The 16,677-nt window shown below is 44.8% G+C and overlaps 1 protein-coding gene across 1 annotated transcript in view; it reads left to right on the top strand.

Annotated features, from left to right (window-relative positions):
• Positions 1 to 16,677, top strand: part of Kif6 (kinesin family member 6) — a 287,668-nt gene that overhangs the window by 112,930 nt on the left and 158,061 nt on the right. Inside the window, exons 7-10 of the mRNA XM_035451464.1 lie at positions 1,095 to 1,301; positions 6,695 to 6,838; positions 7,571 to 7,657; positions 14,499 to 14,602. Of these exons, the coding sequence (XP_035307355.1) occupies positions 1,095 to 1,301; positions 6,695 to 6,838; positions 7,571 to 7,657; positions 14,499 to 14,602 (542 nt within the window). The remainder of the gene's footprint in view (positions 1 to 1,094; positions 1,302 to 6,694; positions 6,839 to 7,570; positions 7,658 to 14,498; positions 14,603 to 16,677) is intronic.

Here is a 16,677-nt window from a genome sequence, read left to right as displayed (position 1 = left end):
TCCAGGTTTTTGCTTTCTTGTTGATATTTTAAAGTATCAACTACCACTTTGGAGAGATTACAATCTGCTCGTGTATTTTCTTGTCTTGGTGTCGATGTTGTGTTGTTTGTTATATGTAGGTATTTAGTGCATTCTGGTATTGATTTGTATGCGTAGTATGAAAAGTCATACTGTTTATTTTATTTTAGTGTGTGTTTGTGTATATATGTACAAGCACATGCATGTGTATGTGTGGCAAATGCATGTGTGTATATATGCATTCATATGTACAGGTGTTCTCACCTGTGTGGTCATGTGTATTTGCATGTATGCATTCATACGTGTAAATGTGCTTACCTGTGTGTGCATATGTGGGAACCAGAGGTCACTGTCAGGTGTCTTCCTCTATCATTATTCTTATATAACAATTTCTTAAAATTTCATGGTCTTTGTTGCCCTTCTGAATAATTATGTTCCCTGATAAATTCTTGTTGGGCTATTAAAACTTAATTGATTTTCATATTTTGATCTTGCAAACACAGTAAACTTTTTAAATGTTTCTTGCGTGTGTGTGTGTGTGTGTGTGTGTGTGTGTGTGTGTGTGTGTGTGTGTGTGTGCTGTCCTGTGCATTTGCATTTGGAGGCCAGAGGTGTCTTTCTCAACCCTCTCCCCTATCTTTTGAGACAGGGTCTCTTTCTAATGGGTTAAACACTGTGGTCAGTGAGCTCCTGGAAATTAGCCTGTCTCTGCTCCACCCCCACCCTGTGGTAGAGTTACAGGCAGAGACAACCCTTTTCACCTGGGTTCTGGGAATCCAAGCTCTGTTCTCTCACTATAGGTCTTTACCAATTGAGCCCCCTCCTTCTCCACCAGGTGCCCCATAATTACCCCAGTAGGGTGCTGTTGTCACCTTCTGAACAACACATCAACATTTGTTACCAGTTACCCAGCAGGTAACAGCACCCTGAAGAGCACAGACATTGAGAGGTTCACCTGTGAGTGCTGGCCTCATGGGAAATGCCTTGCTATTAGAATTACAATCTAAAAATCTTTTGATATTCTCTGAAGGTTCTCCAGTCCAATTACTATACATTTTTCAATTTCTTTTTTCTAGACTCCTATGAACCAAGCTTCAACCCGTTCACACTGTATTTTCACCATTCACTTGACCAGCAAAGAGCCAGGATCTGCCACCGTCCGGCATGCTAAGCTCCACTTGGTTGACCTGGCAGGGTCAGAGCGTGTTGCAAAGACTGGAGTCGGGGGCCTGCTTCTGACAGAGGCCAAGTATATCAACTTGTCACTACACTACCTGGAGCAGGTGAATTGGGGGAGCGAGATCAGTGGCACCTGCAGACATTGTGGCAGACATTCTAGTCTAGTTTTGTTCATTTTTTAATTATGGTAAAATATGCATAACAGTGAATCCATGTATCTACTAGAGCTTTGTAGACACCATTCCATTTAAACCCCACAATGCCCTTTTGCTAGAAGTATTAACTTCTCCAGTTTACAGATTGTAAGTATTTATCATCCCAAGGTCACTCACCTAGTAACAGGGTGAAGATTTGATCTGAGTTTTCACTGGGCCCAGCACACAATAAAGAGGGAGCACCATTGCCTTATTATCTGTATTGTAAAATTAGTGCTGGACATGAATCCAGGCTCCAAGTGGTCTCCTGTTGCCTGTTTTGTGTGTTTGTTTCCCCAGCTCAGAGATTACCCCTGAGAAATGTAGCTCAGATAGGAACAGTATTCTGATAGCTTCTAGTAACTTCATCTGGTCAGTAATCTTCCTGCTATGGTGATTTGTTAGCCTTGGATTGTCTTGAGCCTCCCACACTCCCTCCTGGCTACCATCCCTGATGCTTCAGAGTAGTCATGTGGCTGAAGAGGCCACCCCAGGGGAACCTGCCTGAATGAGAGGATACAGTTAGCCTCATCCCTGAGAACCCCAGGAATCCAGTGCCTTAGATGAGGGCCTGCAGGCATTGGCCATTTTGGTGCTTTTGACAAGAATCATCAGTTCTAAGCTCTTTCTTGCTCAGATATTCCAAGCACTTATACTGATGGAGCTTTGGGCTTAATAGGACATTTACTGGAACAATGATATATGCCTATAACGAGCTGTATTCAAATTGCCTTATTTAAAAGAAATTTGTCTATGTGTTCAGATGGCAGCGTGGTTTTAATTCCCATTGTGTCCATCTGTTCATAGAAAATTACACTCTTCAGCTGAATCAAACTTCCTACCAATTGTAATCACTCGGAGAAACAGTCTTCCCACATCCAAGTCCTTCCTCCTTTCCACACAATCTCCTCAAATTCCTAGCTGTCGTTAGAATTATTCCAATCCTCACACCTGTTTACTTTACAATCCTTGTGAACATTCATAATGCCTATGTGGACCTTGTGATGGCTTTGATTACTTATCTAGCAAATATTGATGATGATCTTATGAGAGTCAGCTTTGTCAGCTTGACAAAGCCAGGAGTCACCTGGGAAGAAAGGATCCATGAAGGATCGTCTGTATTAGGCTGCCCCACTTACATGTCTGTGGGGATTGTCTTCCTCTCATTGATCTGGGATGACCTAGCCCATTGTGAGTGGCACCATTCCCTAGGCAAGGGACTTGAATTATAAGAAATTGGGGAAATGAAGGTGAACACAAGCAAGCCCGTGAGCATGTGCTCATTGTTTCTCTCTATTCTTCACTATGGATGTTAAGTGACCAGCTGTTTGAAGTTTCTGCCTTGACCTCCCCACCAAACTGAAATAAGCCCCTTTCTCCCCCAAGTTGTTTTGTTTCGGGATATTTTGCCACAGTAACTGAAATGAGAGTAGGGTAGATCTATAATGTGCTGAGGGTCATAGACACAGCCTTACCCCAAAGGTCTGAAGCCGTGGCCATCATTAGAACATTAGCTGCACCTCAGGTGGGAGCTGTAACAAGCAAGGAAAGGGTGAAGAAAGATTGGCTGAGACTGAGGAAGCCTGAGTTAATGACGCCTCTGAAATGAAGGAGTGGGCGGGAGCAGGCAAGGGTGGGGTGGAGCAGGTCAGGTCCCAGGAGCTATGAGCAGATAGATCTACAACTCCCCAGCCCAGAGGACCGTTCACCAGCCTAAATGTCACTCATGTGTCACTGGCCCTCAGCCATTCTGTTTCCTTTCCACCCACCACATCAGGACAGCTGTTAGCTATTTTCTCTTAGACCCAAGTGCCTTCGCAGGCAGGGAGGAGGCTTGGCATAAGATCACGGGGAGAAAAGACACTCACAGGGGAGGCAAGGAAAACGGGTATGGGTGGTGCAGACATGGCCACAGAAGAACTTCTGGTGAGCAGGTGGGAGGTCAGAAGAGAACTACTTTCCGAAAGAAAGAGAGAGAGAAAGACAGAGCACTTAACAGTGAGAGCAATGAAGAGTGAATGAGCAGATACGTAATGAAATCACATAGCTCATGGACACTTACAGCCAAATTATCTCTATGTGTATTTTATTGTATGGCTAAAGAGACTGGGAGTGTAAAACAATGTAGTGAAGCTAGCTCATCCATCCACTCGGTAGATAGCAGTTGAGTTTCCATTGGAAGCTGTGGGTTATGTTGGACAGTGGGGTGGAGTCCTGCCTGAGAACAAGCTATGATCATAGAACCAGCGAAACAACAAAGCCTGCTCAGTTGGCTGTGACAAGCGCCACGATCAAAAGCAACTTAGGGAAGAAAGGGTTTGCTTCAGCTTCCAGGCGACAGATCATCACTGAAGAAGGAACTCAAGCAGGAACTTGAAGCAGAAACCACAGAGAAACTCTGCTTGCTGGCTCATATGCAAATCCGTACTTAGCTGGCTTTCTTATACAGCCCAGGAGCCCCTGGACAGGGTATGGTGCTGCCCACAGTGGGCGGGGCCCTCCCACATCAATGAGCAAATGAGACAGTCCCCCTCTCCAGATATGTGCACAGGCCAGTCTGATCTGGGAAGGGACTCTAGGCAGTGTCAGGTTGACAGCTAAAGCTAACTAGGACAGAACTAACACCTACATATAGTCAGATAAACACCATAATGGACTCAATATAAGTGGTGATAATTAATCACACCCTTTCTCTCTCCCAGTTTCAGTGTAACAGACATGTAGAGGAAGGGCTAGTCTGATCAGCTGCTTTGCATTAACTTGCATTGGTTTAGAAATCTCTTACAGAATTCTAGTTGTCCTCATGGTCATATTTAAGAGACCTCACACCTGCTAGAACTCAGCCAGCATAAGTTTGCTGACTTTACATGTTTAAGTGATTAATATTCAGTTTGCCAGACTATTGTTGGTTTTGGAGTTCTCTTTATGTATGCAGCACTTTTTCCAAAGCATTTCCTCAAAAACACTTCAAGCCACAATAACAGCACCTCTTAGCCCCAGAGCCAGAGTTCATATGAGGAGAAGGAAAGAGAGTATGCGTCCTTGTGCTAACTGTAAACCTCAACAAGTGCCCTGGGGGTGACCCGAGGTCTCCATCAGCCCAAACAGCAAGTGAGAAACCGCTGGGAACTGGTGTTTGCCCGACACCCCCCCCCCACCTCCGCTTCAGAAATCAAATGGGGTTGCTCTCGGCCATCAGCCAGTCCCCAGCACACGTGTTTTAGTGACACTGTGCTCGGCAGTGAAGGTGCTGGGCCAATGCCAGGCATAGCTGCTCCCAGTCTTGGTTGGTTTCTGTGCTCTTCTGTGCCCTTTAAAAGAAAATCCCCCTTGGAGGCTGTACAGATAGCTCAGTGGTTAAGAGCACTTGCTGCTCTTGTAGATCAGAGTTCAGTTTCCAAAACCCATATCAGGTGGCTGACAGCTGTCTGTAAGCTCAGCTCCAGGGGGTCTGATGCCTTCTTCTGACTTCATGGGCACCTGCATGCATGTATGCAAACGCATGCTCGCACACACACACACACACACACACACACACACACACACACACACTATGACCCTTCCAGACTCCCGTGCCTTTCAATGAACAGCCCATTGCAACCCCTCAAAGATCAAGCCCCTCTGCTTGCCCACAGCACATCCCTTCTCTGTGCCACTCTTCAGAGCTACTCCATGTGGTCTGGACTCACTGCGTTGCTTAAAGAGACCTGCTCAGGGTCCTCTCTTGTGGTGATGTATTATTTATGATTCATCAAAGCTTGCCTGAGGGTTCAGAAAGCAAAGCTAGCCACAAGCCATAGAGGTCAGGTAGTGGTGATACACACAGTTATAGAGCCAAGTTGTGGTGGCATACACCTATAATCACAGGACTCAGAAGTCAGGCAGATGGATCTCTGTTAGTTCAAGGCCACACTGAGCTACACAGAATTGATCCAGTCTTAGAGAAAAACAAAAGATATCGGGTGTCTTCTATTTCTTTCTATCTTGCTGCCCTGAAACGGGGTATCTCACTGCTGCCCTGAAACGGGTATCTCACTGAAACAGAAGCTCATCATTTGGCTGCATTAGGCTGGCTGGAACTGAGCTTCTGGGACCCGCCTGTCTCTATGTCCACCAGTTTTGGGGTCACAGGCACGTACAGACACATACAACCTTTACACGGATGCTGGAGATTTGAGCTCATGTCCTCATGCCTGTCCAGTGAGCACTTCTTCACAATAGCCGTCTCTGAAGCTCCTCTCCTCTTGACCATTACAGCATTCCTCTAAGATAGTCAGGCATCCTGGTCCCTGCTTTACAAGGAAAGAGATGCTACCACGCCTTTGAGACTTTCCATAGTCACACAAGTGAGAAAGCTGGATTCTGCCTCCAAATACCAGTTGATTTCTTCTTTCACACATAACCTCAGTTCCTCCATTTTAGGACCACAGTCCCACTTTGATGTTTAATTATTTTCTCTAGCAATTTTAGATCCCTTCATGGAGAGGATGTGATGTGACCATTCCAGACCTAGGAATTAGATCCTTATTGGCTAGAGCAAATTGGAGCCTTCCTCTGGCTGCAGTTATCAACCCATGGGTCTTGAAGGGACCCAGATGCTCCCTAGAGAAACTCAGGATGAAAGAAAAGAAGTCTGTTCTCATCTGACTTATGAGTAAAGAAGTGTATAACAACAGGGTGTTATTTCCTGTTTCCACCCTCATGACTGAGACCATCGTGACTTCAATGTTCTGTAACTTACAACCAAAAGTGAGTTCAGGAATATCCAATTAATATTGCCAGGAAGGTTTATAAGTGTATTGTTTGTGTTACCCACATCAACGTTCCCAAGAACAGAAATGAATATTAACATCTCTTATGAGAGAAGTTCAAAGTGGGGAGGAGAGTGAGTTGCTTAATTGATTACTTCAAAGCAGCCATGCTGCTCACTCTTCCTGCAGGTGCCCGGGAGACCAGGAGAGGGGGTTGGGTTCCCTGGCACAGGAGTCACAGGCAGGTGTGAGCCACTCAGTGTGGGTGTGAAGAAGGGAACTCAGATCCTCTGGAGCAGCAACAAATGCTCTTAACCACTGAGCAACTGCTCCAGCCCCATTTTTGTCATTTTTGTGTTGAAAGCACTTGTTAAAACGAGTTTTGTGCCAAAGACTTGGATGTCTCCTGTGTTTAACTATTATATTTATTTTAATTACCTAAACATTATATTTATTTTAATATTATATTTTGTAATTCACATTATTGAAAGTCCATTGTCAGCTATGCCTTTCCTGCCTGGCTAATGACATCATCTGTCTACCTTCCCACAGGTCATTATTGCCCTTTCAGAAAAACACCGCACACACATCCCTTACAGGAACTCCATGATGACCAGCGTGCTCAGAGACAGTCTGGGAGGGAACTGCATGACCACCATGATCGCCACCCTCTCTTTAGAGAAGAGGAACATTGATGTACGAAGTACTTCTCTCTGCAACTCTTAGTCTGGGTTCTGTCACTGGGTGGTGAGGTGGGGTTGAGGGGCCTGGGTGGGTTCACATCTTTTGAGCAGCGCTGATACACTCTCTGGGTATCTCGGAGCCAACCCGAGATCTGGTCCTAGACTCTCTCGGATGGTGATCCCTGGATACTTAGCCAGGGGATATGCAGAAGGGCTTCCCTGGGGAGCCATGGAGCCAGCTGGTGTCTTGTAAGAGACAGATTAACATTTTGGGTGCAGACACTCCTCCAAAGGGGAAGACAAGGCAGAAGGTATACCTCATGACACATGAAGTCATTTATGGTGAATGGTGTGGAAACTGCTCCTTTGGTTTATTTACCAAACATTTATTCTGTGGTCTTGCATGCTTATGGACCATGACACCTGCTATGGTTGGGACTTTCATGTGACATTCTGATTTAACAGAGTCAAATACATATCAGTTGCATCTTGAGACCCCTGGATTGCCTATATTTTTGGCAATTTGCCTATATTTTGTCATTTTACCAAGCCAAACCCATTTAAAAAAAGAAAGCAGTGCCCTAGGGCCAATCCTCCCATTTTGAGGCATAGTTACGTACTGTGTGTTTCCAGACATCTTGCCTTTCTGGTATCTTTTTCTGTTAATGAAAATTAAGTTTTATCTGAAGGAGAATGCCTTTCTATGCCATCATATTTTAAGAAGCTATTCTGTGGTTTTTCTTAGGAGTCCATCTCCACCTGCAGATTTGCCCAACGAGTGGCCCTCATCAAAAACGAAGCTGTCCTCAATGAAGAAATTGACCCCAGACTGGTAAGCAAATGCTTAATTTCTGAGATGGGGACTTACTTCATTCAGGCTGGCCTGAAGTTCTATCTGCAGGTGAAGATAACTTGAACTTGTGGCTGTCCTGCCATCTGAGTACTGGCACCACAGGCATGTACCACCACACCTGGTTTCTGTGTTGCTGAGATAGAATTGGGGTTTTGTGCATGCTGGGCAAGTGCTGTATGCATTGAGTTGCATCCCCAGTCCCAGTAAGAAATTTACTCTTTACATTAGGCTTAAAGAAATATATATGCTTAACATGGATATGTATGACCAGATGTCCCTGGTGGGGGCAGTGGGTCTGTGCTAGCAGTGTCTAAGACCCTGCATGCAGCCACTGGTGTACTTCTCAGCATCCTTAGGATGAGCTCTTCGGGCTGTTGTTATACATAGTGAAATTGAGGCACAAGGGTGTGAAATAACTTGCTCACAGTCTTAGGGAGAGTGGGTAGCAGAGCCCAATAGTCAGGCTCAAGAAATTGGATCCATGACCCAGCATGGCCCACCCTGTGGACACATCCAACAGGTTGACCTTCAATGGCTCAGCGGAACAGTACTTACCCAGCCCTGGGTTTGATCCCCAGAACTACAACGGAAAACATACAATTATATTTATATTCTGGCCTTAACCTTTCACAAAACACTAGTTTTCCCTTTTGAGGGAGTATCAAGTCATCTTTCATAGTCTCATAAAGAGAGAGAGTTATTAAAAAGAAATATTTTGCACAAGCATCCTGTTACATATTCTGGAATTTCCTGAAGTTTAGCTATAGTGTGATTCATGGAAAAATTAACAGTTTTCTTGGTTTCATAAAAATGACTACTGCCTCATCAAAGCACTTTTATGCAAGGAAATCACACATACAAGGTTCAATTACTCACTTTAAATATGTTTTTTTTCTTTGTATTTGTAAGTTCTCTGCAAAGGAAAGGCAATAAATATTGGATCAACTCAGGCTACCACCCAAAACTCTGACTAAATCTCCCAGATTTGTCAAATTCCATGATTAAGGTTGTATATTTTTAGATCACTTAGCCTTTCTCATTTCTCTAGAAAATAAGCTGATGTGAGCCTTGCAATATGCACAGCTTAAAAAATGTGAAACCTCACCAACTGCATTTTCAAAGTTTTCAAAATCAAAATATGATCACTGTTGTGATCTGAATGCCTGCTCCATTTCCTACCTCTCCCCACCTGCTTTCACTCCACTGAGGGACAGAGGGAAAGGAAGGAAAAATATAATGGAGCTATCTGTCTTGCCCTGCTAGCCTCAGGGAGCCTTGCTTTCCCTGATGGAGAATCAGTGAAAATAGGTGAAGCAGGAGATTCCTGTACCCACCTTGGTCAGACCCCAGCACCACAGAGTCCTAGGGAAGGGGGCAGAATGCAAAACCAGAGTAAAGAGGAATTGCACCCCTAGAGGATGTAGTCTGTTATCCCTGTCCCTCCTGCATCCCAAAAGCACCATTCTGGCTGTCCCTTCTCTTCTATATCCCAAGAGCGTCGCTGTGCAGAATGAGAAAGGTCCTATTATCTGGAAGACAAATATTAGTTCACAATTTGTGGAAAATAAACATATAAGACCTTGGAAGCTTTTCCTTATAAATTTTGCCAGAGAGACATGTCTTTGAAGTATCTGAAGGCAGAGGATACCAGCATGTGTTTGATGTTGGTCTCTGACAGATTTAAAACAGAGAGAGATCGGGAGCAAAAAGCTAGTAGCTGATAATAGAAGCAATTGCCGTGGTTCTTCCTAGTGCTTACTGACATGGTAACTGCCAAGTATGGCTTGCTAGTCTCCGTAATAATGGCACCTAAAACCACACATTGGTGCTTATTATTTTCAAGTGTGAAACTTGCTGAAATACAATAAAAAATGTGTCCTGGGGGTAGGTGTGATGGCTCAGAAGTTAAGAGAGTGCACTCATGTTGCAAAAGTTCAATTCCTAGCACCGATGTTAGGTGACTCACGACTGCCTGTAACTGCAGCTCCAGAGACTGATGTCCCAGGCAGGCATCCTCTGCACTCATGGGCACATGCCCACACAAGGACATAATTGCTAAAATAATAAAACCAATCTGTTTTAAAGAAGTGTTAAAATCTGCCCAAGATACAACTTGGCTGGGATTTCCTGTGTTTTACTCTCAGATTTTAATGCCAAGTATTGTGCCACCCTGCATGGTCAGAATCACCACACACTAGTACTTCAAAGTCACATGGTGAGGGACATGAGCTGGCAGATCCTGAGGTGACTGGACGTGGGTCAGGATCTCCCCAGATGCCGCTGACTCCACAGGAAACCTGTGGGAGGCATGGCCATGGTAATGTTAGTTTGGGGTTATCAATCCTTAGAAAATATAGAGCCAGGAGATGGCTCAGTTGGTAAAGTGCTCACTATATAAGCATGAGGTCCTGAGTTTGACCCCAGAACCACATAAGAAAACTGGTGTGATGCACACACTTGCAATCCCAGTGCTGGCAAGGCAGAGGTAGGATGACTCCTTGGGTATGTGCTCCCACACATGTCCACAGGCACAGTAACCAAAGACCTAAAGCATCAGTCTCATTTTAGGAGAGGTTGTAAAATGAATGGACTAGTTCTTGTCCAAAGAGTTCTATTCTGTGTGACTTGAAGGTTTCCGACTGTGTTTTGAAAGGAGGCCGGCAAATAAAACATGGAACTCTGTGTAGTTTAACAAAGTCCCTGGAGCCTGTGTCTAAAATATTGTGTGATGATTTTGAGGCACTATTGGTCCTGTTGATGTGGTCAAGGGAACCTGAAGCTCACTGGCATAGAGTTCTGTAAGCATCTTTAGAACCTGTTACCTGAGAGGAGGGGACCCCAAGACTGAGGTGTCCTTGGGTGTGGACTGTGTTAACCCAGGGATGGGAGTCACAGTCCTGGACACCGGAGAATGGGATGTCTGCTTCCCTCCCTAACATAAAACCAACTAAGAGGGAGCCAGAAAATAAATGTATTCCCTGATGTGTAGACACCAGGGAGGCCATCTACCATATCCCAGACTTCAGTTGACAAATGGTGCTTTCCTCAAAATAGTTTTGTTTTGTTTTGTGTGTGTGTGTGTGTGTGTGTGTGTGTGTGTGTGTGTGTGTGTGTGTAAGTATGGGTGCCTCTGGAGGCCATTGTGAGCTACCTAACATGGGTGCCTGCTGGGAACTGAACTCAGGTCCTCTGAAAGAGTGGTGCCCAGTCCACTTAACCAGCCCTTCAGCCCCACAAGTCATATTTTCTTGAGAATTTGAAAGTCTTATCCCTCCTTCATACAGGTTTGAATTTCACATGCACAAAAGCTCTTTGATCTAGAAGGTTGTTTTTGTTCTGTTTGATTTGGGTTCTCACTCTGTAGCCCTCGCTGGCCTGGAACTCACTGAGATCTACCTGTCTCTGCCTCCTGAAAAGCAATCCCCAAGTAAAGAAGTAGGAGAATAAACAACCATATTGGAGAGGGGCAGGGATGGGAAGGGAAGAGCTGATGTTAACTTAGCTGGTTTGTGTCCCGCGCGATAGTCTTGCCGGCAAGAACAACACAGGACACTCGGATCCTTCTGCAGTAAAGCTTTATGCGTCTTGAGAGAGGAGAGCATAAGCTTACCAGAGCGGAGACCCCGAGCCAAGAATCCCGTCCCCTAATAAAGGCTGGCGACCGCCGCCTGGGACGTGTCACCCTATGATTGGCTGTAGCTCATCGGACCATATGACGCCACGAAGAGGCAGAGACCAAGGGATGGAAAGTTACCCAGCACCTGTGCATTAACTTGTTTACATTCGGTGCCTGCCGGATGCAGGCGCCATCTTGTAATGGAGAATGCAGGGACGGCTCCCTACAGGTTTGGGGACTCCAGTTCTCAAGGATGGGTACAAACAGACGCCACACCTTTCTAACAATATTGGGGTGTTGTGCTGGGTAGTTTTATGCGAACTTTACACAAGCTAAAGTCATCTGAGAGGAGGGAACCTCGATTAAGAAAATGTCCCAATTAAGCAAATAATAAGATTAGGCTATAGCCAAGTCTGTAGGGCATTTTCTTAATTAGTGATTAATGGAGGGAGGCGCAACCCATGGTGGGTGGCACCATGTCTGGGCTGCTGGTCCTGCGTTCTTTAAGAAAACAGGCTGAACAAACCATGAGGAACAAGCCAGTAAGCAGCACATACCCTCCAGTTCCTGCCCTCATTGTGTTGGATGATGAGCTGTTATCTGGAGCTGTGAGTGAGATAAATCCTGTCCTCCTCAAGATGCTTTGGTCATGGTGTTTCCTCACAGAAGTACTAACCCTAACTAGGTCTTTAGATTGCATAGCAGGAGGGGCAAAGGATTTGTGGATGTTCTAAGCATAGACGTAAGGAAAACTGTATTTTATGATTGTTGGATTCTGATGTATTGGAATGAAACTTATAAATGGATTATCGACCAAAGAAATTTTGTATCAACTTTTGGTTACCTTTGCCTTCCAATACTCTCAGATGTTCTGTATAGACAATAACATGATCTGCAATATGAGCCTATGATCTTCTTCTTGTCAGTGTCTCATCAGCCTGAATTTCAGACAGTTTTAAAGACATGCTTGTCTTCCTGTTTCTACCACTCGTTGCCAAAATAAAGGTTTACTCTAACTTTGTGGTTGATACTCTGACTTAAATATGTTCACCTTTACAATATGTTCATGGATTCTTTTATTTTATTTTATTTTAATTTTTGGTTGTTTTTGAGACAGGGTTTCTCTGTGGCTTTAGAGCCTGTCCTGGAACTATGTCTTGTAGACCAGGCTGGTTTCAAACTCGCAGAGATCCACCTGCCTCTGCCTCCCAAGTGCTGGGATTAAAGGTGCGCACCACCAACGCTCAGCTCTGTTGATGAATTCTTGATACTATCAAGTACTAGTTTTAGAAAAAGGTATGTGTGCGTGTGTGTGTGTGTGTGTGTGTGTGTGTGTGTGTGTGTGTGTGTGTGTGTATGTAGGGCCACAGGGGAGTCTGCAAGAGGGTGTGGATGCCCTGGAGCTGTAGGTCCATTTGATTGACCTATAGTAGGTGCATATACACTGGGAACCAGCTAGTGATAAGATTGCTCGATATTTCTCCTTTAAACTGTACGTGTGATAAATGATCACAATCCCTTTAATCAGCTTTAGTAGGAACTATTTCATATATGCAAAAGGTACAAAAGAAAACTGTAGACCCACTGCTTTTCTTAAGTGGATACCACGTTTCTTCATCTTAAGGAATAAAACATCATGGACCTACTAAAGCTATCACCCCATGCAGCCTTCCCTCTTTATTTTTTTTTTTAATTTCAGTGCTCATTCAGATATTTTTATAATAATAGTTTATCCTTAACTTCCTGGGTAAGTCCAACTGGGTCATAACAGTAAGTACCCTATTAATGTGCCCTACTAATGATTATGTGGTTATAATATGAATTTGGTAAAACAATCATTGGCAGGCTCTATCCATGTTTGCCAATCCTTGAAAATTGGAGTTACCAAAACTAATCAACCAATTAACTAAGTAAATATCAACTCTCCTCCCTCACTTCCACTGCCTTCCCTTTCCAGTAACACTGTCCACGTGTGTGTGTGTGTGTGTGTGTGTGTGTGTGTGTGTGTGTGTGTGCACATGAGCATGCATTCACAGAGGTCAGAAAAGGACATTGGTCAAGTTGTTCTGTCACGTTCTGCTGTATGCTTTTGAGATAGCATTTTCCACTTCCCCGGTAAGGACTGGTAGCTGGGATAATCCCCATCAGCTACCCCTCCACTCAGTTCTGGTGTGGCAAGCATCCATGTCCATGACCTGAATTCTAAGTGAGTCATGAGACTGGATCTCGGGTCCTCATGTTTGTGTAGTAAACACTCTTCCCTGCTGAGCCACCACACACACACACATCATACACACCACACACACATACATACACATATTCCATATATACATACACACACATCACATCACATACACCACACACACACACACACACACACACACACACACACACACACACACCTTTCTTTTGGGGACACAGTCTCTTATAGGCCTGGAGCTCATCAACCAGCTAGCTCCACCTGGAGTTACATGCATGCACCACCATGTCTAACTTTTCCTCGTGGGTTTTGGGGATCAGTACTGACTGAGTCATCTCTACAACTCTATTAAATTTTGACATAATTCATTTGAATAGTATGTGCTCTTGAAAATTTGTGATGAAGAGCTGCATAAACCAATATAAATGATCTCAAATCATGTGAAAAAGAAATTACATGCAGTAATAGAATGTTCACATAGTTTAAGGCATGCAAGATGATATTCTACATTGTCTAAGGGAGCTTTCAGTAGAGCATGCATGCGGAGTAAACGTATGACACTGTAAAGGAAGTGTTTGGATAACTCCCAACTTCATTGAAGCACACTCCAGGAAGGATAGACAGGGAACAGAGGGAGACGTCTCAAGTTGTATCTGTAATGTTTTATTTGTTTACAAAATAGTTCTAGAGCTATTTAGACCCAATGTTAGGGATACTAATGCCTTTTAGACTGTTCTCTATCCAGTTTTGTATCCTAAAATAGCTACAGTTTTCCTTAGTCACACATGTGTGCACATTTAACACACATGTAGAGTTCAGAGGACAATTTGTGGGAGTCAGTTCTCTTCTCCTACCATGTGGGTCTGGATCCCAGGGATTGAAAGTGTGTGTCAGGCTTGTTCCCTAGTCATTGAGCTATCTTGCACACCCAGTGCCTCATAACCTTCCAAGCTATGTGTTTGCTGCAGAAATGGACATGTGCTCTCCCACTTTTCCCTGCACAGATGATTATCCGCTTGCAAAAGGAGATTTCAGACCTGAAGACAGAACTGGCCATGGCCACTGGGGAGTGGAAGACAGAGGAGCTCTCCAAAGCAGAACTCCTCCAGTAAGCACACACTGGCTTCTCCTGGGGGATGGGTGGGGTACCAGTGAAGAGAGGCGGTTCTCTATTGGAAGAGGGATGGCAGCATTTCTCCTGACTGGGCTGTGAGGAAGTAAAGGCCACAACCTTCGAGGCTGGGAGCTCCTGTCCCAGGCCAGCTGAGAAGGGGCTGTAGACTGGTCATGCCATTTTACACCACACACACCTGATGCACCCAGCTGTGGGTCTCAGATCTGAAAGGGAGTTGAGTTGAGAGACATCCCTTGTATTACACTCACCTTGCTTTGGGCGCCAGTGTCTGCCATGCCAGAGTGAAGTCTTCTTTCATAAGTACGTGGCCCATATATCACAGTTCAAAAACACATTTGACATGAAAGCCAGCATTCAGGCCTTTGTACAAGCCTGGTGTTCTCATGCCAGTGAGATCTGCAGCCCTGTGGTGCATTGCCATTCACTCTCTGACTGTATCTGTGGAGGTGGGCTCTGTTCCCATGATGCAGGTGACTGGTGGACATGGCTTAGCAGGCAGTAATGGACTCCATTCTCAATGAGAAGTGGAGCTGGGCTGGAGATGTGGCTCAGTCATAGAGAGCTTGTCTAGCATGCATGAAGCCCTGTGTTCCATGCCCTAGTCTGCACAACCTGAGCATGGAGTGGCACACATGTAACCCACACTGGGAGGTGAGACAGATGGAGTTGCACACCTGTAACACCCACACTGGGAGGTGGAGACAGGAGCATCAGAAGTACAAGACCGTCCTTGGCTACATAGTGAATTAAAGCCAGCCTGGGGGTGCATGAGACCATGCCTTTATTTTATTTTTTATTAAAATTGATTTTTCAAATGATATATTCTGATTACAATGTCCCCCCCCCTCAGATCTTCCCAGGCTCCTGACCTCCACACCCATCAAGTCTCCACCCTTTCTTTCTCTCTTTTGGTAGAAAGCAAATAGCCTCCTATTCCTAGTTTGTTTGCTTTTATTTTATTTCTACTTTTTAGAGCCCGTGTCTTTAAAAATTTCTATGAGATATTTCTAGAGACACGGCCATATCACCAACTCTCTCTCAAAGGGGAAGTGGGAAATACAGGAGAAAACCGTTCTCTTTAAACTGCCAAGCTTGATGGCCTGAGTTTAATCCTGGACTCACAGGGTGGAAGGGGAGTGATTCTTGCAAGTTGTTTTTTGAGTTCCATCTTCTCACTGTCACACACACACACACACACACACACACACACACACACACACACACACACACACACAAAAACACACACACACACACACACACACACACACACACAATGTGTTTTAATGATAAACCATCAGATCCCTGCCTGTGAGGTCTGACTGAAGGTGCTAGAACACGGGGAGCAGCCTTGCAGCACAGGTGCCCTGTACTGAAGAACCACAGCTGCTATTCGAGACACCACCCAGCAGACAGCCCTGGCTTCCTATCATCCCAGCTCCCGTCTCCCATCAGTGCCCAAGTTGAATCAACTTGTTCAGCTACTAAGCAAGTCAGGGGTATGGCTGCCTCTGATTCTGAGTCAAGTAGGACAAGAGTAGAAATTGGATACCGGAACAACATACGAAATAAAAACCAGAGCTCTCTTGAATTCCTGTGCCCTGGGTGTTGTTTAGGAGGCTCAGCTGAAGGGTGAGCATTTCCATGTGATGGTTTGACTAAGTCGGACTCAGTACTTGGATGGGTAAATGGAAGGGAGTGGGAAAACACAGGGTAGCATGGTGAGGGCTCCAGGTGGGGCTTGCTGGGATGCTGAGTAGGATGGAACTTGGAGCAGTCAACAGCATTTGGGTTTATGAGATGGGTCAGTGTGTGAAGGTGTTTGCCTCAAAGTCTGATGACCTGAGTTCAACTCTGGAGCTGCTGTAAGGTAGGAGGAGGGAACAAGTTTCATAAGGTTGTCATCTGCATACTACCATTTCTTTCCCTCTCTCTCTCTCTCTCTCTCTCTCTCTCTCTCTCTCTCTCTCACACACACACACACACACACACACACACACACACATTATTTTAAATCCTAGAAATCACAATGAAATGTCCATTGCAGGAGT

This window comes from Cricetulus griseus, assembly GCF_003668045.3.
Source record: "Cricetulus griseus strain 17A/GY chromosome 1 unlocalized genomic scaffold, alternate assembly CriGri-PICRH-1.0 chr1_0, whole genome shotgun sequence".
Classification (NCBI taxonomy): domain Eukaryota; kingdom Metazoa; phylum Chordata; class Mammalia; order Rodentia; family Cricetidae; genus Cricetulus; species Cricetulus griseus.
Note: the sequence above shows the minus strand (reverse complement) of the source record. Positions and strands in the feature narration are given on the sequence as shown.